At 46.0% G+C, this 24411-nt stretch overlaps 1 protein-coding gene across 1 annotated transcript in view; it reads right to left on the bottom strand.

The window, feature by feature from the left end:
• Window positions 1–2566: 2566 nt before the first annotated feature.
• FBXO36 (F-box protein 36) overlaps window positions 2567–24411 on the bottom strand; it is a 73773-nt gene continuing 51928 nt past the window's right edge. Inside the window, exon 4 of the mRNA XM_033958335.1 lies at window positions 2567–3678. Coding sequence (XP_033814226.1) covers window positions 3487–3678 — 192 coding nt within the window. The 3' untranslated portion in view covers window positions 2567–3486. The remainder of the gene's footprint in view (window positions 3679–24411) is intronic.

Genomic DNA, 24411 nt, shown 5'->3' with positions numbered 1-24411 from the left:
ACGATTTTATTGCTCCCTATCTTTCTTATTTAGAATGACCTCATCCCTATCCTTCCCTGATGTTTGGCACCTGCCCTCTTTGTTCCCATCCCTTCCCAGCAGCACCCCTCTTTGTCACTGTCCTTTGTGTCCAGCTTCTCCCCCCCCTTCCCTTTCTCCTACACACCCCATCCCAGGGTATCTCTCCCTCTCTCTCCCCTGTGCCTCTTCCAGCAGTTCAGCATCTCTCTCTTTCTCCATCTTTAGGTCCAGCATCTTGCCCACTCTTTCCTACCTCATGCAGGCTCTCTCTTTTCCCTCTGCTCACCCTTCATCCCAGTATCTCGCTTTCTCCTTCCCACTGGGGCTCAAGTGAATATCACCTTCTCTTTCCCATTCCCTCATCCTGTCCTCTCTTTTCAACCCCCAATCCTCATCTCTCTCCCTTTCTGCCACCTCCATGGGCAGGCATCTGCTTCCCTTCCCCCACCCATGAGAGCATCTTCCTTTCCACCTCCACCACTCTATGCAGTCCAGTATTTCTCTTTATTCCCTTCCTCCTCCTCCTCCTCCTCCTCCTCCCTTTGCAGTCCTATAATCTTCACATTCATCACCAGCAGTGTCAGCAAAGAGGGCAGGTCACTTCCAGCTGGTCCCAGAGGCCAGCAGCGTGCCTGATTTTAAGGCCAAATGGGATCGACACGTGGGCTCTATTCACTAGGCAAAGGTAGGGGAGGGTCATTAGGGTGGGCAGACTAGATGGGCCGTGGCCCTTATCTGCCGTCTATTTCTATGTTTCTATGTTTCTATGACTTCTTTCTATAATATCCTGCCTATACAGGAACAGGAAGTTGTGTCAGAGGAAGTGGGACATGGCAGAAAGGAGTCTTCTGGGGCTGGCTGGTGGTAGCTTGCCTTCATCACTGACACTACTGGCAAAGAACAGGAAGGTTAGAGGGCTTGGAAGAGGAGGAATGGAATAGAGAGTAGGTACTGGTCTGCACTGGGGGGAGGGGGAATATATTTTCTGTCTACATTTCCATTCCAAAATGGCTGACGTGGATCTGTAGAACACCAATTTACAAATGAACTAATCAACTTCCTTGGATAACATGATGTAACCTAGGTTAAAAGAATGCTTTTCACTCAGTTGCCTGATTTAAACCATTGGGTTCTATAGAATTAAAGGTGAAAATCCACCTTTGTCTCAAAGTCTTTCATACATTGCTCCTATGTGTGGTAATGATGATCTGATCATGATAATTAACATTTTCTCTGCATACAATGTGCTTTGTGGTTTTTTAATTTTATGGTTACCATTATGTATTAATAAGATTATATTGTGTGTATATATGAAAAATAGATGGAACAAATTGCATTACAATTAGTACTATTATTATGGGGGTGGGATCAAGGGCAGAGCTTTGGTGGGTCAGGGGGGAGCTTGGGCGGGGTACTCATTTGATATTTGTTAGATTTAGGGGACACTTGGCTTGAAGAAGTTGAAAAATTCTGGCCTAAAGGAACTCTCCTCTACAGTACACTGCCACTATGGTAGGTTGCAAGGCACCTCTGTGCGCTATTAAACTTTTCCTTTCTATATCACAGTACATTGAGTGTAATAATTCACAAGTGTTACTGATCTAGCTCACTACTGAGCCTCTAAAGAATATTGCTGGCTTAATGGAAGGGGCAAGCCTCTCTGACTTATATCCCTCCCTTGGTGTTAAGACCCCTGATTGAGCTAAGAGTCAGCACCTGAGTTTAAACAAACAATGCTACTGACTTTTGCTGTACTTAGTCAGAAAAGGATTCAGGCCTAGATTCACAAACAATAGCGACTCAATCGCTGTTGGCAGATTTTCCAACAGCAATTGATTCACTATTAAGTTTCATTTGCATGCAAACTCCTTGACTCAATCTCAGTTCCTTGTTTCCCCAATTCATATCTTCCTTAATTGAGAAACTTCCAACACAGTCTCACATTCACTCTGTTCAATGGACATTTCTGACTCAGCTAAGCTCTCTTCAGGATCAGATAGCATTTCTTCTGCTGACTGGCTTAGCCTATGATAAGCATTATCTGCCTGAGCTTACCTGCATAGTCCTTCTTCTTGCCTGGAATCAGTCTTCCTCCTTGCAGTCACAGAGTGCAGGGGGTCATGCTGCAAATTCTCCCTGGAACTGAAGATTCCCTAGCTGTGAAAGAACTGGCTATTTAACACCAGCACCTGAGATAGCAGTCATTTCCATTGGCTGCTCGTGAGATTGCTTAATTAACTTTCTCACTGCTTGCTCCATTGTGTTCACCCCACTCCTTCTGTATGCTATGCTAGCAGCAGTGGGTGTAAAACCTGTCTCTGGATATTGGTTAGCAGGATGCTTGTTTAAGGGCAAATAAACACCTCATCCAGGACTATTTCTGTCCCCTGAATCCTTCTGCCTTGTCTTCTTAGGGTTTTCCCTGTTATTTTTCTTTACTGTTGAAGGATTGGCTATTGGTGACAACTTGTGTGTATTTGGGTATTGCTCCTTTTTTCTACCACAATATGTAGTGTGAAAATAAACTGGACAAATGTTTCCTCACCCATGTTAGATATTTATTTCACACATATGGCATATATCTCAATTACATAAATTCATATATAGTTTAAAGATGCACATATTAAGAATACCTTATTTTTGTCCCCAGTTGTCATCAAGCTCCACCTAACTTCAAAAAGTCTAGTTATGACAAATAAAAACACCACTTCAAGACATTGCATAAATGGCACAGGCTGTCAAGCTTTGGGAAATTAATTTATGACTCCCAAAGTAAAAAAGATGTATATAACTCCCAAGTCAATGTTTAAAATCCACAGATCAGGAATATATATATCCTTAAGTCCTAACTGGGCAAAATACTTGATACTTGAAAAGCACCCACATAAAACTTAATATAGGAAGATAGAATTTGTTTTCCTGTAGAAAAATTAGAGAGCAAACAAAATGCAAAATAAAGATGCTATTTGGTGGTTATCATTTATACTTATGTACAATAGTGTACCAACTTTAAGCTGCCACTTTTTCTTAAAACTAAAACCAGCAATTCCCTGCATATACTGGAGATTAAAATTGATTTATACTTTATGCCTGCATTGTGGGAAGATCAATAATATTAACAAATCTGACCTAGGGTTGTTTGTCCTGTGCATACATTTTATTGTTTAACATGCAACATTTTCAGGATACCACTAACTATGCTAAATGTCATTAGCTCTGAATTCAGCTAAAACATTTGTGAAGGACCTAAAATATAGAAAGGCCATGTTGTTAATTTGTTCACATAATCATCAAGGAAAGATATGCACAAGACATGCTATAGATATAGGTAAAGGATACTGTTAGATGCTTTTTTTTAAGCAAAGATCATCTTTACAAAGCAAAAAAGATTGAATAGCTCAACTCTTATAAAACAACAAATCCAAATCTGAAGTAGTAGAAGGTAGTTAAAGGAATCTTGTTGATTCAATTAAGCAGTGCTTTGCGTGGATAATATGGAGTCTTCCTTCTTCTGCGGAGCTGCAACTGAAGCTGCAGCTTATTTGTAAAGAAGATCTGCTTCCAGCCTACTTCTCGTGCCAGCATTCTCATTTCAGCGGTAACAGTATCACACAAACTTTCCACAATGTGCTCCCACAGTTTGTCAGAGTTGCATACCTGTCAATTATGAAAAAGTGAGGTACCATTATTATTAGGAAAGGAATGGGAAAAAAAATGAGAATATTATAAGGCCTTTATACTGCTCCATGGGTGATCGCACCTCAAATACTATGTGTAATTCTGGGCACCGCATCTCAAAAAGATATTGAATAGGAGGAGTATTTTCAATATGTCTAAATCTGAGTTTGGACATTTTGTGGTACACACACAAAAATCCAGTAGCGAACAAGACCATTTTGGAAACAGAAAAACGTTTTATCTTTTTGTTTCAAAAATAGTCATTTCTCAGATGTGCTTGTCCTCTATCTTTTTGAACCATTAAAAATATGTCCAAAAGAAAAATGCACAAAACAAGCCTTTTCCAAAACCTACTGCACACAACTGTATACCACACCAATAGCCCTTATGCCTGCAGGTGTTACCTATACGTAGGTATAATGGGATTTGGATGGATTTTGGAAAGCTCACATATTCCACCAAAAATGTTGTAGTTAGAGTAGGGTATAGGCCTGAGTCCCCCATCTCTGTGGTTGACTACACTGCCCACTAGGCTACTCCAGGATCCTACTTGCTGCTCTACTAGAACTGACCATACATCTGAAGCTATCATACAGGCAGGTATGTACTATTTCATTCACATCTTTGGGGGGTGGGAGTCTGTGACCACTGGGGGAGTGAGGGGGTTCATGTAGGGTTACCAGATGTCCAAGAAAACCCAGACATGTCTTCTTTGTGGAAAAATGACAGGGTGCCTGGACGGACTTTCAAAAACCAGCAGTTTGTCTGGGTTTTGGAAAGTCCCGAGCTCCAGTCACATCTGGAGGGCCTCTGAGCATGTGCGGATGATGTCACACATGTCCATGAATGCTCAGAGGTCTTCTGGACATGGCCTGGAGGTCAGGAATGAAGAGACAAAGCTTTGTGGGGCGAAACAGGGCAGGTCTGGAGATAAAGCAAGGCGGGGTTGGGAGTGGAACAGGCTGGGCCATGTGTCTGGGATTTTACTTCGCAAAATATGGTACCCTAGGTTCACAGTAGTAATGATATGCTTAAATGAAGGAAAAAGGATCTCAGAAATCCACGCCAAAGATCATTAAAATCTCAATTGGCTAACTTGTGGATAAGGGATTATTTCATAGATCCTAAAAAATCCTTCATAATAAATAGATTGTTTGCACAAATTTTCAATCCTATTCCATAATATTATAAATTGTTCTTATTTTCTATACAAGGGACATCATTAGTGATAACCACACAAGAACATCTAAAGTGCTGCGTATAACATCTAATATTAAACAAGGCTCTTCTCTTATGTGTAACACACAGCGCTTGACAGAACATTTATCTTATGTGAAATGTTTCTTCTTTTTGGTACAATTGTCAACTCTCAGAAGCTTGCAAATGGCATAACTTGCTTATGTTGTAATTCCCGACAGGACCCGTTTGGCCCTGCAAATCGGACTTTCTCAAGGTGAATGTCAGTTTTTTAATATGCTTTCATGCCCTTTACAAGATGCCTTCATTCCATGGCATTTCTCATATTTGTTGTTAAAAGAGGTCTAGACTCAAATGTCCAAATCATACCCTGGATGTTTTCTATAATGTTTGATTATTGCAGAAAACATCCAAATCATAAACCCACTCTAGTCCTGTCCAAACCACAACTCGCCTTCTTGCGATTTAGATGCACTGCAGACAGCCACCATAGATATTTGTCTAGAAAGAAAGATTAGGTTCTTACCTTGTTAATCTTCTTGCTTGTAGATGTGTCTAGTGGTCCTGAACCCTAGGGTCTTGTATCTGAACTAGCAAATTGCTTGTAGAAAACTGTCAATTATGCTTTCCAACTCCACCTCCTTACCAGAGAGTTGCTCCTGCCCCCTCAGTTTGTACAAAAACAATCAAATAGCAATGTAATCTATCTATCTATCTTCTATATATACTATATATATATATATATATATATATATATATATATATATATATATATATATATATATATATATATATATATTGTGGCAGGGCCAGGGATAAGCCTAGCGCTGGCAACCCGGCTCCTGCCCCAGGCGCAGGACGGAGCGCTTCCTGGAGGACTCCCGCTGGATAATCCCAGTGGAAAGTAGCATACACTGCTCACTTGGTAAAGTTCAGATTTTTCTTTTTATTATCCCCAGTTCAAGGCACTGGGTCTCAAATAGTCCCTCTTGGCTGAATGGACTTGAAACAAATAATACATCAGCAATGCTTCTCCTTTATAAGAGAGTCCAGACTGCTGTTCAGGCAGATAAACAAAAACGTTTTTTTCTTCAGTTTCACCAATTGTGCCTGTGGATACTTCAGGAAGCTTTTCCCACCTGACCCACCTGAAGTACAATGCCCCCACTACCCTTATGCTCCTGGGGTAGGGGCTGGGGAACCATCCACCCTTTTCTGACTGGTTTAAGTCCCCACCCAAAAGTTCCCCTATTCAGGGCTATGTAATGTCAGGTCACTGAATTCCCGTTCAGGCTTTTCTTGGAGGTTAATTAGGGTTCCCACTTCCTTCACTCTCTCTGCAAGGCCTATCTCTCGGGCTCTAATTGACACATTCACACGTCCCTACAGTCCTGCCTAAGGGAGAAAGAACGCTGCACAGAAAGATGTTAACTTTCATTCCCCTCCCCCATTCATTACCTTATTGACTGTAGTTAGATAGGAGATCCCAGGCTGCCAGACTGCACTCCATTTCACTTCCTTTAGACCTCTATCTCTATCTCCATTAGGGACTCCCCGCTCTCTGAGGCTGGATAGGAATTCCCTTCAGGGGCAGCTACCGGCCAGCCCTGCTCTGGAAGCCTTTCTCTTCCCTTGAGCTTCTGCCTGGGAGCCAGGAGTTTGTTAATTCATGAGGGCTGTAGGACAGCCTGTTCTTTAGCCCTGGACTGTGAAAGAAAACTCCTAGCTGTTTCCTTCCTGCTTTGCACGGCACGTCTCTCTCTTGCAGTTCCTGAGTTCCCCTGAGTGTTCCCAGGTGTGTTGGTTTTATGCTGCAGGCTCGTTCCCACTCTCCCTCTGGGTTCGTCTTGCCTGTCAGCTCCGCCCCTTTCCTTAACCCTTCCTGGGCTAGTTTTCTTCACCAGAGGTTTTACTGGAGAACTGCCCAAGGAATTATAAAAGGGATTATAGTGCCCTAAATCAGATATTGTGGTTTCTGCCCTTCTCTCTCTGCCTTGCCCTGCCTGTTGGCTCTTTGTAATAGGAACAGGGTTAATGGGTAGCTTCCTGGGCTTAGGAATAGGGGCAGTCCTTTGCATGGCAGGGTTTAAAACCGGGTTTAAACTGGTGACAGGAGCTTCCCTGTCACAATATATATGTGTGTGTGTGTATGTATGTATGTACGTTCCAGCATAACTCTGGAACGCATGGACAGATTTCAACTAAACTTGGTATACATATTACTTACTATCTGGGGAAAAATACTGTGGGGGTGGGAAAGGGGTGCTATAAAAATTATCATAAAATACATATTTTACTGTCTAATCCATAGTTTTCAGGCTCGCTGAGATGAATACTGACACTCCCAATGCCGTTTAAGTCCAAATTCAGCCCCTTAGGCAGGGCCATTCTTACTGCTAAAAATGAAGATGTCCACCAAATAAACAATCAAATACTTCAGTTTTACCAGGCGTAATCACTGAATACAATTCTATCGATACTGGAAGATTGGGATAAATAAATATCCGGGCAACGCCAGGTAATCAGCTAGTAAAAGACATAAAAGGAAGGAGGAAAATAGGTAAAAATCTCTGACACTATAGTATCCAAATCTCTGACATTATAATATCCAAACTTGTGCAACCAGCACTAATTATGTGTAGAGCTCATAGCTACTAGCATAACCTGCTATCAAGCAGAGACTTAAGCCAGACAGTGGCGTACCTAGCATATGCGACACCCAGGGCCCATCATTTTTTTGACACCCCCCCAATCTGTACGAAAAACATGATTTTTAGTAACAAGCCACATGTCACACATGAGTACCTAGGAAAAGGCAGCATCTTACATACTGCAGTGAGTAGTACAACATCAATACATAGAAACATAGAAGATGACGGCAGAAAAGGGCTACAGCCCATCAAGTCTGCCCACTCTGCTTACCCACCCCCTGTCTATGTCCTAATGACCCAATTTCCTTATCTTGACCCTCGTAGGGATTCCACATGGGTATCCCATTTATTCTTAAATTCTGGCACGCTGTCTGCCTCGATCACCTGCACTGGAAGCTTGTTCCAATGATCAACCACTCTCTCTGTGAAGAAATACTTTCTGGTGTCACCATGAAATTTTCCGCCCCTGAGTTTGAGCGGGTGCCCTCTTGTGGCCGAGGGTCCCTTGAGAAAGAAAATATCATCTTCCACTTCAACACCAGTACCTCCTTCCCATGTCCCGTGAGGTACTTAAATGTTTCGATCATGTCTCCCCTCTCCCTACGTTCCTCGAGAGTGTAGAGCTGCAATTTGTTCAGTCTCTCTTCGAGAGACCCTTGTAAAACTAAACAAGCCAGAGTAGTACAGATCAATCCTGCAGTCAATCCTAACAAGAAACCATGTCTTTCGAACACACAGAACACAGAAAACACCTTCGCCTAGTATGGAATATGTAATCACAAACTAACCCCTCCCTCTTTTACAAAACTGTAGTGTGGATTTTAGTCACGGTGGTAACAGCTCTGACGTTCATAGAATTCTGAGCATCAGAGCTGCTACTACAACGGCTGGTGCTAAAAAACGCTCCACGGTTTTGTAAAAGGGGGGATAAAATAGAAATACATAGACAAAGGTTAACTTGAACCAGTAAGAAGCTGGACTGTGCATACAGTGCACCACAGAAACAGTGACACATGTCTCCTAAAGCAATAAATAAATAGAAACTCTTTTTCTACCTTTGTCTTCTGTGGTTTCTGCTTTCCACATCTTCTTGTAACTCTCTTCCTTCCATCCACTGTCTGCCGTCTCTCTTCCCCTATATGGCATCTTCTCTCCTTCTATGCCCCTTCCAGAAACTGTATGCCTCCCCCTTCCATCTCTCCTTTCACCCCCATTGGTCTGGCATCTCTCTCCTCTCCTTCCCTCTCCCACACCTCTCCTCTGCAATCCCTTTCCCTTTTTTCCCTCATTTTCCTTTTCAATTTATTTTCTGCATCTGTCTAGATTACGTTCTTATTACCCTCTCATCAATGTCCTTTTTTACTGTCTACCTAAAGCTTGCCACCTCTTTCCCTCACCCCTCCAGTGTTTCCCTAACTCAATCCTTTTCTCCCCATCATGTGTCCTCCTTTTATTTATCCCCTCCTTCCATCATGTACCCTCTTTCTCCAACCCTTCCATCTAGCACCTTCTCTCTGTCCACTTCCATCCAGCGTCTGCTCCCCTCTTTCTCTCCTCCCATTTCCTTCCTGCATTTGCTCCCTTATCTCTCCCATCTGCACTTCCATCCAGCATAGGCTCCCCACTTCCATCCAATGTCTGCCCTTTCTCTCGCCATCCACCCCTCTTCAATCAGCATCTGCCCCCTTTCTTTCCCTCCAATATCCTTCCCCCTTATGTCTCTCCCCTTTCTCTGTACATCAATTCTATCAGCACCACCCTTCCATACCACCCTGCCCCCTTTCTTTCCTTCCACCACTCTTCCATTCCAGCAATCTTGCTCCTTTCTCTCCCTTCATTCAGCAAGGTCCCAATATGACTGTAGCTGCCGGCTGCCAGTCCACCCCACTCCGACGTACTTGCTCTGGAGTGGACTCAGCAGCCGCATGTTGGAAGGTCCTGCGATGACTCGTCTTCTGGCTCTGCTCTGGAAGAAGTAAGTTACGTCGGAGGGGGTGGACCTGGCAGACGCAGGGAGTTGTGGCAAAGTCTCGCAATGTCTGCGTCTGCCGGGTCCACCCCTTCCGACGTAACTTACTTCTTTCGGAGCAGAGCCGGCAGATGAGTCATCACGGGACCTTCCTGCACCTCAGTGCAGCTGCGGACTCTGCTGCAGAAAAAGTAAGTGAGAGGTAATATGACCACATACTTTTTTCATCAAAAGGGGACATCTATTAATTTACTGTGTATCCTTTCTTTCATTTCTTTCTTTCTGCACTCAGGCCCAACAATTGTCCCTTTCTATTCCCTCCCTCCTTCCTTCCCATGTCCTTAGTGCCCCCAGTGCCTCCTTCCTGTGTCCATAGTGTCCCCAGTGCCTCCTTCCTGTGTCCATGATGCCCCCAGTGTCTCCTTCCCGTGTCCTTAGTTCCCCCAGTGCATCCTTCCTGTGTCCATACTGCCCCCAATGCCTCCTTCCTGTGTCCTTAGTGCCCTCAGTGCCTCCTTCCTGTGTCCATAGTGCCCCCAGTGCCTCCTTCCTGTGTCCATAGTGCCCCCAGTGCCTCCTTCCTGTGTCCCTAGTGCCCCCAGTGCCTTCTTCCTGTGTCCATAGTGCCCCCAGTGCCCCATCTTGTGTCCTTAGTGCCCCCAGTGCTTCCTTCCCATGTCCATAGTGCCCCCAGTGCCTCCTTCCCATGTCCATAGTGCCCCCAGTGCCTCTTTCCTGTATCCATGGTGCCCCCAGTGCCTCCTTCCCGTGTCCTTAGTGCCCCCAGTGCCTCCTTATGTCCCCCCCACTGTCTTCCAGATTTTCTCCACCCCCAAAGCCAGCCTGCCTGTCTGCCTACCTATCTCCCTCCCTTCCTGCTACGCTAAAGCCAGCCAGCTTGCCTGCCTACATCCTGCACTACCTACTGTGGAAAAAAAAAAGGCGCCTCTCCCCTTCCTTTCTCCCGGTCCGCGCCTGCAATCTTACCTCTACCCGCCGACAAGAAGTCTTTCCGACGTCAATTCAGACGTCGGAGAGGACGTTCTGGGCCAGCCAATCACTGCCTGGCTGGCCTGGAATGTCCTCTCCGACATCTGAATTGACGTCGGAAAGACTTCTTGTCGGCGGGGAAGGTAGGATTGTAGCGGCACGGCCGGGGGAAAGGAAGGGCTGGAGGACCTGCACCCGGGGTGGACCTCCCCCCCCCCCGCTCCCCCCTTGGTACGCCACTGAAGCCAGACTGTATGGTCACGAAGATTTTCCTATGCATCATGTTTCTTTTTTTTTTTGTTTCCTCTCAGCTCCTCTGAGAGACAAAAAATTCTTCAAATCCAGACTGATCCTAAGGAAGAAGGCAGGCAAAGCCCATACACAAGGTGGGGCTTCAGGACCACTAGACACATCTACAAGAAAGAAGATTGAGGTTAACCTAATCTTTCTTTCTAGTGCAATGTGTCTAGTGGTCCCTAATGCTAGGGACGTGCCAAAACAGTCCACAGAGTCTAGAGCAGGCCCACTGAGCCTACCTTCAAAGAGAAGGACCCAAAAGTGGTGTTTTTCTGGCTGCTACATCTACCCTATAAAGCCTGGTAAGGGTATGAAGGATAGACCATGTAGATGTTCTACAAATCTCCTCAGGTGAGAAAGCCTTAGTTTCCACCCAAGAGGCATCAACCCCTCTAGAGGAGTACGCTTTCAACACGATCGGTGGCTGTTTATCATAGTTTACATATGTGGAAGAAATCGATTTTTTAATCCATCTGGAAATTGAGGCAGTAGACACCAGCCTCTTTTTCTTGGCATGACTAGTCAGAATAAAAAGGTGATCTGAAAGGCAAAACTCATTCGTAACTTTGAGGTACCAAAGCACTTGATTGACATCCAGCAAATGCAACGCTTTATCCTTTTTCTTAGCCCTTATAGGGTGAAAAGCGGGCAAATGGACTTCCTGACTGATGTGGAAGGATAAGACTATATTCAATAAGGACGGAATCATATGTAAGGAGAGCCCTGCTTCCATAAACATAAGGAATGGCTCCCTGCAGGAAACAGCTTGTACATAAGAACATAAGAATTGCCGCTGCTGGGTCAGACCAGTGGTCCATTGTGCCCAGCAGTCAGCTTCTGCGGCAGCCCGTAGGTCAAAGACCAGTGCCCTGAGTCTAGCCTTACCCGCGTTCGGTCTGGTTCAGCAGGAACTTATCTAACTTTGTCTTGAATCCCTGGAGGGTGTTTTCCCCTATAACAGCCTCCAGAAGAGTGTTCCAGTTTTCTACCTCTGGGTGAAGAAGAACTTCCTTACGTTTGTACGGAATCTATCCCCTTTCAACTTTAGAGAGTGCCCTCTTGTTCTCCCTACCTTGGAAAGGGTGAATAACCAGTCTTTATCTACTAAGTCTATTCCCTTCAGTACCTTTAATATTTCAATCATGTCCTCTCTGTCTCCTCTGTTTGAGGGAGAAGAGGCTGAGTTTCTCTAATCTAAGTTGGTCCCAGTTTCTTTTTTCCACTTTCCTATCTTCTGTAAATTCTTCTGTTGCTGTCCATTGGTTCCTCCTACCATGGTCCAGCATTTATCCCTCTCTCATCCCCCGGACCATGTACAGCATCTTTCACCCCTGCCCACCAGCCCCATGCCCAACATTTCTCCTTCTATCACCCCTCTCCAGCACCATGCCACATATCTCCCTCCATTCCCTTCACTGCTATGTCCAACATTTCTCCCTCTTGCATCCCTTTCAGTCTGTCCTACTATTCCCTTTCCACCACCACATTTCTCCCTCATCTTTCTCTTCCCTATCATATGTACCTCACTCCCTCCCTATGACCAAAAATTCTCTTCTTTCCTCCCATGTACACCATCTCTTTTTCCCTCTCACGACCAAACAATTCTCCCTTTCTATTCCCTCCCCCACCTCAACATCTCTTTCCCACCCTTCCTCCATCCTCTCTCCCAAGTTAAGAACATAAGAATATAAGAAGCCAACTCCGGATCAGTCCCTTGGTCCATCAAGTCCAGCAATCTGCACATATGGAGGCCCCACCAGGTGTACACCTGGCGTATACTGCATTGACTGTCACATGTATGACTACCTCCCTTCCGGGAGGCAGGCCTACATATGCAGTCGATGTCAGGAACTGGCTAGCCTAAAGAAGGAGATCGGGAGACTACAGGTCAAAGTACAGGAGCTAGAGGGACTCCGCTCCATAGAGGAACCAAGGGAATTTGAACCAACCGAGGACACCAGCAGAGATAACCACATCCACGAACAGGTCAGAGAGCTCGAAAGATTCATCGAGGAGGCCTGCAAGATGGTAGAAATACAGGATCACCCGCTCTTCAGAAGGGAACAAACGGATGGAGGACAGGACCCGCCAGGAGCCACCAGGACCCACCAGGAGCCGAGGGAGAGGAACCTTGCGGAGGAATCAACCAGGAGAAGGAAGGATTGGAGGATCCAATCATCGACACAGACCTGAGACCCAGGAGGAAGCTGAGGAGAGGAAAATCTGCTATCGTGGTGGGAGATTCAATCCTGAGAGAGGTGGACAGTCACATAGCAGGAGGCAGAGCTGATCGCCTAGTGACATGTCTCCCAGGGGCGAGGACAAAGGACATCTCCGACAGAATCGAGAGTATCATGGAGGGAGCTGAGACAGAGGACACAGCAGTGATAATCCACGTCGGAACAAATGACGTCAGCAGAAGGAATTTCAACATGACTACACTGACCGAGCAGTTTAAGATCCTGGGGAGGAAGCTGAAGCTGAGAACAGGGAAGATAGCCTTTTCAGAGATCCTGCCAGTACCAAGAGCAGATGCGAAGAGGCAGACCGAGCTGCAAGCAACAAATGGATGGCTGAGGCGATGGTGTGACGAGGAGGGTTTCCTCTTTGTACGGAACTGGTCAACCTTCCTGGGGAAAAACAAGCTCTATAGGAGAGACGGACTGCATTTGAGCACGGCTGGGACGAGGATGCTGGCACGTAACATCCAGACCTGCATAGACATGAATTTAAACTGATAACAAGGGGAAAGCCGATAGTCGATCTGACCTCGACACATCGGACCACAGTATCAAGCAAGGATACTGAAACAGAAAATGGCGATAGTGGACTAGAGACAAAATGGACACTTTATGGACATAAACCCAAAGATGCAGCACAGGGACCCGAGAGGCAACTAGAAATAAAGAGTAAGACAAGGAGGAAACAGCAGGACCCAGAGGGCTATCAAAGAACAAAAAAGCGGGCAGAGGACGGGATAGACACACCACAGGAGGCAACACGTGAGGAGACCAGCAGGAGCAACAAATCAAGAGTAGATCCAAAAGAAAAGGTAACAAACTGGGACTTAAATTGCCTATATACAAATGCTAGGAGCCTAAGGACTAAAATGGGAGAGCTAGAAGTTATAGCCGGAAATAAGGACATAGACATAATAGGAATCACAGAGACATGGTGGACAGAGGACAACAAATGGGATGTGGCCCTTCCAGGGTATAAACTCTACAGGAAGGACAGAGCACACAAAAAGGGGGGAGGAATAGCACTGTATATAAAGGACTCCATTCCCTCATCCAGAACAGAAACAACAATAAGGGCGGACAGTCTGGAGTCACTATGGGTTAAGCTGACAGGAGGGGAAGGAGCTGACATCAAATTGGGATTGTACTATCGCCCACCAGGACAGTCAGAAGCAAACGACCTGGAACTGGAGGCCAAACTGAGGCAGGAGTGCAAAAGTGGAAGGGTGGTGGTTATGGGGGATTTCAACTATCCGGGAATAGACTGGGACATTGGGCACTCAAATTGCACGAGAGAAACTAAATTCCTAGAGGCGATAAGGAACTTTTTCATGGAGCAGCTGGTCACGGAACCAACGCGAGGGGATGCCACACTAGACCTAATCCTCAACGGGCTAGAAGGACCCGCAAAGGAAGTGGTGGTAATAGCACCATTAGGGAACAGTGATCACAACATGATCCAGTACAAATTAAACATGGGAACATCAAAGGTGAAAAGAACCAAAATGACAGCACTCAACTTCAGAAAGGGAAACTACAAGGACATGAGGAAAATGGTAGGAAAAAAGCTCAACAGCAACTCAGGGAAGGTGAAGACCGTAAAGGAAGCCTGGACACTGCTTAAAGGCACAGTGCTCGAGGCACAAGACCTGTGCGTCCCAAGGTTTAGGAAAGGGTGCAAAAAAAATCGAACTAGAAACCCAGCATGGATAACATCTGCAGTTAAAAAGGCGATAAGTGACAAGAAATCATCCTTCAAGAAATGGAAAAAGGATCCAACAAAAGAAAACCAGGAAGAGCACAAAAGACACCAGAAAGAATGTCATCGAGAGGTCAGGAAGGCAAAGAGAGAATATGAGGAAAGACTGGCAGGAGAAGCAAGAAACTTCAAACCCTTCTTCAGGTATGTGAAAGGGAAACAACCAGCCAGAGAGGAAGTGGGACCACTGGACGATGGAGACAGGAAAGGAGCGATAAAGGAGGAAAAAGAGATAGCTGAAAGGTTAAACAAATTCTTCTCGTCAGTCTTCACCAGAGAGGACACATCCAATATCCCAGAACCCGAGGTGATTATAAACGGAGAACACGACGAAAGGCTGGTACAACTAGAGGTAAGCAAAGAGGATGTCCTCAGACAGATAGACAGACTAAAGAGCGACAAATCACCAGGCCCGGACGGCATCCACCCAAGGGTACTAAAAGAACTGAGAAACGAAATAGCAGAGACACTTCGCCAAATATGTAACCTCTCCCTAAAAACTGGGGAGATCCCAGAGGACTGGAAAATAGCAAATGTCACGCCCATCTTTAAGAAGGGATCAAGGGGTGACCCGGGAAACTACAGGCCTGTGAGCTTGACCTCGGTTCCTGGAAAGATGCTGGAAGCAATGGTAAAGGACACAATCTGCGAACACATAGAAAACAATGGACAACTGAAGGCGAGCCAGCATGGCTTCTGCAAGGGAAGGTCATGCCTCACGAACTTGCTGTACTTCTTTGAGGGAATAAACAGTCAGATGGATAAGGGTGAATCCATAGACATCATTTACCTTGACTTCCAAAAAGCCTTCGACAAGGTACCACATGAACGGCTACTTAAAAAACTGTGGAACCACGGGGTGCAAGAGGATATCTACCGATGGATCAAACACTGGCTAGCGGGCAGGAAACAGAGGGTTGGAGTCAAGGGCCAATACTCAGATTGGCAATGGGTCACGAGCGGAGTTCCGCAGGGGTCGGTGCTGGGACCTCTACTATTCAATATATTTATTAACGATCTGGAAACGGGGACAAAATGTGAGGTTATCAAATTTGCTGATGACACCAAACTCTGCAGCAGGGTTAGAAACACGGAAGACTGTGAAGACCTACAAAAGGACCTAATGAGACTGGAAGACTGGGCAAAAAAGTGGCAAATGAGTTTTAATGTGGAGAAATGCAAGGTCATGCATGTAGGGAAAAAGAACCCGATGTTCAACTACAAAATGGGGGGAACACTGCTAGGGGTGAGTAACCTGGAAAGGGACTTGGGGGTGATGGTCGACTCATCACTGAAACCATCGGCACAATGTGCGACAGCCTCAAAGAAAGCAAACAGAATGCTGGGCATCATCAAAAAGGGTATCACAACCCGGACGAAGGAAGTCATCATGCCGCTGTATCGTGCAATGGTGCGCCCGCACCTGGAGTACTGTGTTCAATACTGGTCGCCGTACCTCAAGAAGGACATGGCGGTACTCGAGGGAGTGCAGAGGAGGGCGACTAAGCTGATAAAAGGTATGGAAAATTTTCCATACGCTGACAGGTTAAAAATGCTGGGGCTGTTCTCCCTGGAGAAGAGGAGACTTAGAGGGGACATGATAGAAACCTTCAAAATCCTTAAAGGCATAGAGAGAGTAAATAAGGACAGATTCTTCAAACTGAGGGGAGCCACAAGCACTAGGGGTCACTCAGAGAAATTGAAAGGGGACAGGTTTAGAACAAATGCTAGAAAGTTCTTTTTTACGCAGAGGGTGGTGGACACATGGAACGCGCTTCCGGAGGAAGTGATAGGCCAGAACTCTGTACAGGGGTTCAAGAAGGGTTTGGATAGGTTCCTGGAGGATAAAGGGATAGAGGGGTACAGATAGAACTTGAGGTAGGTTATAAAAGTGGTCAGAAACCACTTCACAGGTCGCAGACCTGATGGGCCGCCGCGGGAGCGGACCGCTGGGCGAGATGGACCTCGGTCTGACCCAGTGGAGGCAACTTCTTATGTTCTTATGTTCTTAATTATTAGTCACCCATATCCTTCTATGCCTCTCGTAGGAGATGTGCATCTAGTTTGCTTTTGAAACCTAGGATGGTCGATTCCGCAATAACCTCCTCTGGGAGAGCATTCCAGCTGTCAACCACTCTGCGTGAAGCAGAACTTCCTGATATTTGTCCTGAACTTGTCCCCCCTTAGCTTCATTCCATGTCCTCATGTCCGTGTCGAATTGGACAATGTAAATAATTTTTTCTGCTCTATTTTGTCGATTCCTTTCAGTATTTTGAAGGTCTCGATCATATCCCCCTCCCTCCTGTGTCCAAAAAACACACTCCCTCCCTCCCTTCTGTGTTCCACATTTGGACCTCTCCCATGCCCCAACACGCTTTTTCCTTGCTTCAACACGTACATGCCAGCTCGCCCCCTCTCTTCTTTTCTGCCCCCCTCCCGCAAGACTGTACCTTCCTGCTGCATTTCTTCACAGGGCTGCGGGCCCTGCATGCTGCACATGGCTAATGCAAAGCCTTCTTTCTGACGTCAACTCTGATGTTGGGGGAAGACTTCCAGGTTGGCTATGGGTGGTGTGCTGGGAGCGCTGCATAGCGGAGCCAGATGGAGGGCAGGAAAAGAAGATGAGCCCCTTGGTTCGAGCTGCCCCCAACCCCACGGGATCCTCAAGACCACGAGGGGGGTCCCCACAGGATCCCTGTGATATGAAAGGGGAACCCACGGGATCCCTGTGGGATTCCCATCATCCACATGCAGCTCTCTACTCTAACCACAGAACCCCCCCCCCCCAAAAAAAAAAAAATTTGATTTAAAGACACCCAATCCCACACTTTTGTCTGCCAGGCTGTCATCCTGTTACTCACTGTGCAATGCTGTGTGCTGGGAGCAAGTGTGGAAGCTGCAAATAGGTTAAAGGGGGAACCTCTGTTTCAACAAGCCTGAAATCTGGACTGCTTGTGTCTTCTGACTGTCTCTCGGGCCCAATGAACTGCAAAGACTTCAACCCCCACCAGATCACGTGCATGCAAATGGGAGGAAAGCAGTCAGCCCAATCCTAAAGAAACCGCCATGGAGACACTCAGCCTACGCTCAAGCCCACTGTGGATGAACCTGGGATGAGCCTTGCTCCCAAGGGAATGATCCCTGAGACCTTGAACTAATAGTGCTGGTTGTCCAAGTGGGTGCACTGAAAAACAATCTGCATCTTGGAAACAAACCCTTCACCTCAGAGTCTGTGCTCTTCTGTAGTCAGAGATGTCCCAGGAGTGGGATCCTTTGCAGCACTGAAATGTCTCTCAAACGGTCTAAAAAAAATGAATATAATTGAAAAATAAACATGAACAGAAAAGGCTGGCTCCTACCATTTTGCTTGTAGAGAGACAACTGAGGAATTGGAAGACAGCCTAGAAGGATGGAAGGCAGAGCAAAAGAATGCTAATGAAGCTCCCTACAAGAATTCTTGCGAGAAGGAACTGACTACCCACATGTTCATGAATGGAGCATCTATTGCACTAGAAAATAGACTTGGGAAATTCCACTGCTTATTTCTAGGATAAACTGCATAAAATTTATTTTACTCTTGTAGGATCATGCCAGGTACTTGTGACCTGAATTGGCCACTATTGTTAACAGGATATTGGCTTGATGGATCTCCAGTCCATAGGAGTCAACTTTTCAAAATGACAGGGGATGCTAAACTCAAAACAATTAACCCATTGTTTTGGACATAGTAAAGGAGTTTGCTCAAATGCTGGGGATGCTCAAACACCCATAGCATTCATAGAACTAGCTCCTATGCTTCAGTCTATCCCAGTATGGCAATGCTTGTATTCTTAGCTCCCAAAACCAAATCTCAATCATATTTACCCATTATGTTTTCATTAGCGATATGTATTTCCTAACTGACTGGTTAAATTGCTTGTTCAGAGTTAACTGCTAATTTTCAGAGGCACTTAGCCAGTTATGACCACTGAAAAAGCACCAGGTGTTATCCAGGGACAGCAGGCAGCTATTCTCACATATGGGTGACGTCATCGACAGAGCCCGGATGTGGACGCCTCACAAGCAGACTTGCTTGAAAAAACTCGAAGTTTCGAGTCGCCCGCACCGCGCATGCGCGAGTGCCTACCCGCCCAGCGCAGGGCGCGTCTCCTCAGTTCAGATAGCTAGCAGAGAAGCCAACCAGGGGAGGTGGGTGGGTTGTGAGAATAGCTGCCTGCTGTCCCTGGATAACATCTGTTATGGTAAGTAACTGTGCTTTATCCCAGTACAAGCAGGCAGCCTATTCTCACATATGGGTGACCTCCAAGCTAACCAGAATGGGATGGTGGGAGTGTTGGCAATTTAGGAGAATAAATTTTGTAATACTGTTTGGCCAAACTGTCCATCCCGTCTGAAGAAAGTATCCAGACAATAGTGAGAAGTGAAGGTATGAACCGAGGACCAAGTAGCAGCCTTACAAATTTCCTCAATAGGAGTAGATCTGAGGAAAGCAATTGAAGCTGCCATTGCTCTAACTTTATGGGCTGTGACTTTACTGTGTAGGTGTAATCCAGCCTGGGCATAGCAGAATGAGATACAAGCCGCCATCCAGTTGGAGATGGTACGCTTAGAAATAGGATGTCCCAACTTATTTGGATTGAAGGAGACAAAAAGTTGAGGAACAGTTATCTGTGGTTTGGTGCGTTCCAAATAGAAGGCCAAAGCACGTTTACAGTCCAGAGTATGAAGAGCAACTTCTCCAGGATGAGAATGAGGCTTTGGAAAAAACACTGGAAGAACAATGGATTGGTTGAGATGATATTCCGAGACCACTTTAGGGAGGAATTTAGGATGAGTACGAAGAACCACCTTGTCATGATGGAACACCGTGAAAGGTGGATCAGCAACTAAAGCTTGCAGCTCACTGACTCGTCGAGCAGAAGTGAGGGCTACGATAAACACCACTTTCCATGTGATATACTTCAGATGAGCCTTATCAATTGGTTCAAATGGAGGCTTCATTAGTTGAGCAAGGACAACATTGTGGTCCCAAACCACAGGAGGCGGTTTGAGAGGAGGTTTGACATTGAAAAGTCCTTTCTTGAATCTGGAAACCACCGGATGAGCAGAGAGGGGTTTCCCTTCAATAGGCTGTTGGAAAGCTGAAATTGCACTGAGATGGACTCGGACAGATGTAGACTTGAGGCCTGAATTGGATAAGTGCAAAAGGTGATCTAAAACAGAAGATAAGGAGGAATGCTGAGGCTCCTGATGATGAGAAAAACACCACGTAGAAAATCTAGTCCATTTTTGGTGATAGCATTGTCTAGTGGTAGGCTTCCTAGAAGCTTCTAAAACATCTCTTACAGATTGCGAAAACTGAATAGGGGTTATGTTGAGAAGTACCAAGCTGTCAAGTGTAGAGACTGCAGGTTGGGATGAAGCAGAGATCCTTGACTCTGTGTAAGCAGAGAAGGAAAAACTGGTAGAAGGTATGGCTCCCTGCTGCTGAGTTGAAGTAGAAGGGAGTACCAAGGTTGTCTCAGCCACCAAGGAGCAATTAGAATTATGGTGGCATGATCGTTCTTCAACTTGACCAGAGTCTTGAAAATGAGAGGAAATGGAGGGAATGCATATAGGAAGAGATTCATCCATTCCAGAAGAAAAGCATCTGTACTGTGGAGGCCATGTGACCTAGGAGTACCATCATGTGTCTCGCTGAGATGGTAGAGCGGGAAGACACTGTATGACAGAGTTGGAGAAGAGCTTCCAGTCATTGCTGAGGGAGGGATGCTCTGAGTTGGACAGTGTCCAGAACAGCTCCAATGAATTGTAGATTCTGTGAGGGCTGGAGGTGAGATTTGGGAAAATTGATTTCAAATCCTAAACTTTGTATGAACCAGGTAGTCCTTTGGGTTGCTACAATAACCCCTTAAGATGTGGAATCTTTGATGAGCCAGTTGTCGAGGTAGGGAAATACCTGAAGACCATGGTTCCTGAGAGCTGCTGCTACCACTACCAGGCACTTGGTGAACACTCTTGGAGACGAAGCCAGGCCAAAGGGTAGTACTCTGTATTGATAATGCAGATTCCCCACCCGAAATCTGAGATATTGACGGGAGGCCGGATGAATGGGAATATGAGTGTAGGCCTCCTTGAGATCCAAAGAGCATAAGCAGTCATTCTGCTGGAGAAGGGGATAAAGGAATGCAAAACTTTTCTTTGACCAGAAATTTGTTGAGAGCCCTGAGATCCAGAATGGGCCGCAGATTACCCTTCTTCTTCGGAACAAGGAAGTAACGGGAGTAAAACCCCTGTTCTGCTGTTCCAAGGGAACTGGTTCTATGGCATGAAGATGAAGCAGAGCTTGAGCTTCCTGAAGAAGAAGGGCAGTCTGGGAAGGATTGGAAGGATACTCTCTTGGAGGAAGCTCTGGTGGAACCTGAGTGAAATGAAGAGAGAATCTTTCCCTGATGATGGTGAGCACCCAGAGGTCGTATGTAATGGTCATCCATCGGTGGTAAAAATGATGGAGACGACCTCCTATAGGGGAAAAAGAAGGCAGAGTCAGAACGGTGGAGGTTATGCTCAGTTGTAAACAGTCAAAAAGGCTGAGTAGCCTTAGGTGCAGCAGAAGGTTGATGTTTTTGTTGTTTCTGAGGCTGCTGTTTCTTAAGAGGAGCCGTCCTCGGAGCAAAACGCCGCTGATAGATAGGAGTAGGGTGTGTAGGTTTAGCAGGAGCTGCCTTTGGCTTAGGTCTGACAATAGAAGCAAAGGATTTTTCATGGTCAGACAATTTCTTGGTGGCTGCCTCGATAGATTCATCGAAGAGGTCATTGCCTTCACAAGGAATATTAGCTAAGCGGTCTTGAAGGTTAGGGTCCATGTCAATGGTATGAAGCCAGGCAAGGTGACGCATAGCTACAGAGCAAGCAGCTGCTCGGGCAGACAACTCGAAGGCTTCATAAGATGATTGGAGGAGATGCAATCGGAGTTGAGATAAAGAAGCAAGGACTTCTTGAAATTCAAAGTGCTTTTGAGTATCCAAATAAGTCAAGAACTTTGGTAATAGAGAAATGAGGAACTCAAATTAAGTAATAAACTGAAAATTATAATTGAGGACTTTAGAGCACATCATGGCATTTTGATAGATGTGACGTCTGAATTTGTCAATAGTTTTCCCTTCCCTTCCAGGAGGAACGGTGGCATAAACCTTGGAAGGATGGGACCTCTTCAAGGAGGACTCAAGCAGGGATTGAAGAGATAACTGTGAGTTGTCAAACCCTTTGCAATGCAGTTTTATACCTAGAGTCCAATTTTCCTGGAACAGCTGGTATGGAAAAAGGTGTCTCCATGCATCGACCAAAAGTCTGATTCAAAAGCTTATGAAGAGGAAACTTAAGTGACTCTGCTGGAGGTTGAGGAAGATGCATGACTTCGAGATACTCCTTAGAGTATTTGGAGCCAATATCTAATTGAAGATCCTAATTGAAGATCCAAGTCCACAGCCATCTGATGAAGAAAAGATGAGAAAGATAGCTGATCCGCCAATGCTTTGCCTCGAGAAGGGCTCGAGGACGTCGAGGCAGCCTGGGTCAAAGATGAAGCTTCGGCAGGAAAAAAGACATGAAAGGAATATGGTGACTTGGACGAGGCAATCGAAACCGCTACATCCTCAAGGTTTGGCATTGGGGACCTCGAACGAGGAGTCGGTAGTCTAGTCGAAGTAGGGGTAGATCGAGGCTTAGTTGAAGAAGGCCGTTCTTTAGAAGAAGAACTATGCCTGGAAGGATGCCTCGATGAAGGCCTTGATCGTCGGTGAGAACTGTGCCTGGAAGCAGATCTCGAAGATCGAGAAGACTTCGCCTTGGAGACAGAAGCAGCCGATGCTATCAAAGAATGGATAGGACTGGAGGCTGTAGATCAAAGCTCCAGAGGCTTGATGGAGGAACCTCGATGCACTCCCAAAGACTCTGCTCCTTGTATAGAGTGTGAGGATTCATGCCGAGGCACTTGCAAAGATTCTGCTTCTTGCTTCATGTGCTTAGATGCCAGACCAGACACTCGCAGAGACTCTGCTCCCTGCAAAGAGTGTGTAAGCTCAGACTGAGGCAAAGGAAGCGACTCGACCTTGCAGGAGTCTGCTGAATGCCCAGGCTGGATAAGAGGAAGAAGCTTCGGTACCATATTAGTAAGGAACTGAATGAATTGCTTTTCCAACATGGTCTGGAAAGAAGCCGGCAAGGATGGATCCGCGTCTGAAACCGGACCACCTGCTTTGGCTGGAGGTTCCCTTGAGGCAGTGTGAGTGTGCTTCGACTTGGAAGTCTTAGGCACTTTAAGCACCACCGCTGGAACTGTCTGCTGAGCTATCTGACCTGAGGAAACAGGGGAAGATACAGTAGATGTCGTCGAAGAAAGAGCCGCTGCAAACAATGAAGGTCTGATGAAGCTTAATAACATAAGAACATAAGAATTGCCCCTGCCGGGTCAGACCAGAGGTCCATCGTGCCCGGCAGTCCACTCCCGCAGCGGCCCTCCTGGTCCATGACCTATAAGTGCTCCTTACCTAAAACATTCATACCCTATTCGTTTAATATCCTGTAAAGTAACCCTAAATGTACCCTGCAATCCCCTTCTCTTCCAGGAAGTCATCCAGTCCCTTTTGAACCCCAGTATTGTACTCTGTCCTATCACCTCTCCTGGAAGCGTGTTCCAGGTGTCCACCACCCTTTGAGTGAAGAACTTCCTTGCATTCGTTTTGAATCTGTCTCCTCTCAGTTTTTCTGAATGGCCTCTTGTTTTTGTTGTACCTGCTAGACTGAAGAATCTGTCCCTCTCCACTTTCTCTATGCCTTTCATGATTTTATAAATCTCTATCATGTCCCCTCTAAGTCTCCGCTTTTCTAGGGTGAAGAGCCCTAGCTTGTCCAACCTTTCAGCATATAAAAGGTTCCCCATGCTCTTTATCATCCTTGTTGCTTGAGGTGGAAGCAGTAGAAGCAGGAGGAATCTCGATCGGAGTCGAGGCCGAGGTCGCCTTTGAAGTCGAGGGATCAGAAGAAGAATCCATCTCGAAGAGCTTACCCACCAAAATACAACGACGGTTGAAGGCTCGAGGCTGAAGCATAGCACAGCGCAGGCACGACTTCGGATGATGTTTTGGCCCAAAGCACTTTAGGCAACGATGGTGTGGGTCCGTAAGAGAAATCGCACGCTGACACTTGCTACACTTCTTGAAGCCCGTGACAGGCCGGGACATAGAAGTAAATTAGCCGCCGCAAGATCGAAGCCCTCGGGCTGCGGCCGAGCGGCCTGTCCCGGCAAACTGACGGAAGATGAAAAATTTTTTTTTTTTAAACTAAAAATGAAAGAAATAAAATAAGAACAGCAATTCGTGAGGAAAAAAATACAAACCGTGGTTCAGAGAAGGCACAACATTACGAAGTTAAACGCATAGAGTCAAAGACGGACTTCTCAGCTCTGCGGAAAACTGAGAACTGAGGAGACACGCCCTGCACTGGGCAGGAATGCACTCGTGCATGCACGGTGCGGGCGACTCGAAACTTCGAGTTTCTTCAAGCAAGTCTGCTTGTGAGGCGTCCACATCCGGGCTCCGTCAATGATGT

This window comes from Geotrypetes seraphini, chromosome 9 (genome assembly GCF_902459505.1).
Source record: "Geotrypetes seraphini chromosome 9, aGeoSer1.1, whole genome shotgun sequence".
Lineage (NCBI taxonomy): Eukaryota > Metazoa > Chordata > Amphibia > Gymnophiona > Dermophiidae > Geotrypetes > Geotrypetes seraphini.
The sequence above is the reverse complement of the archived record's forward strand: the minus strand, read 5'-3'. Positions and strand labels throughout refer to the sequence as shown.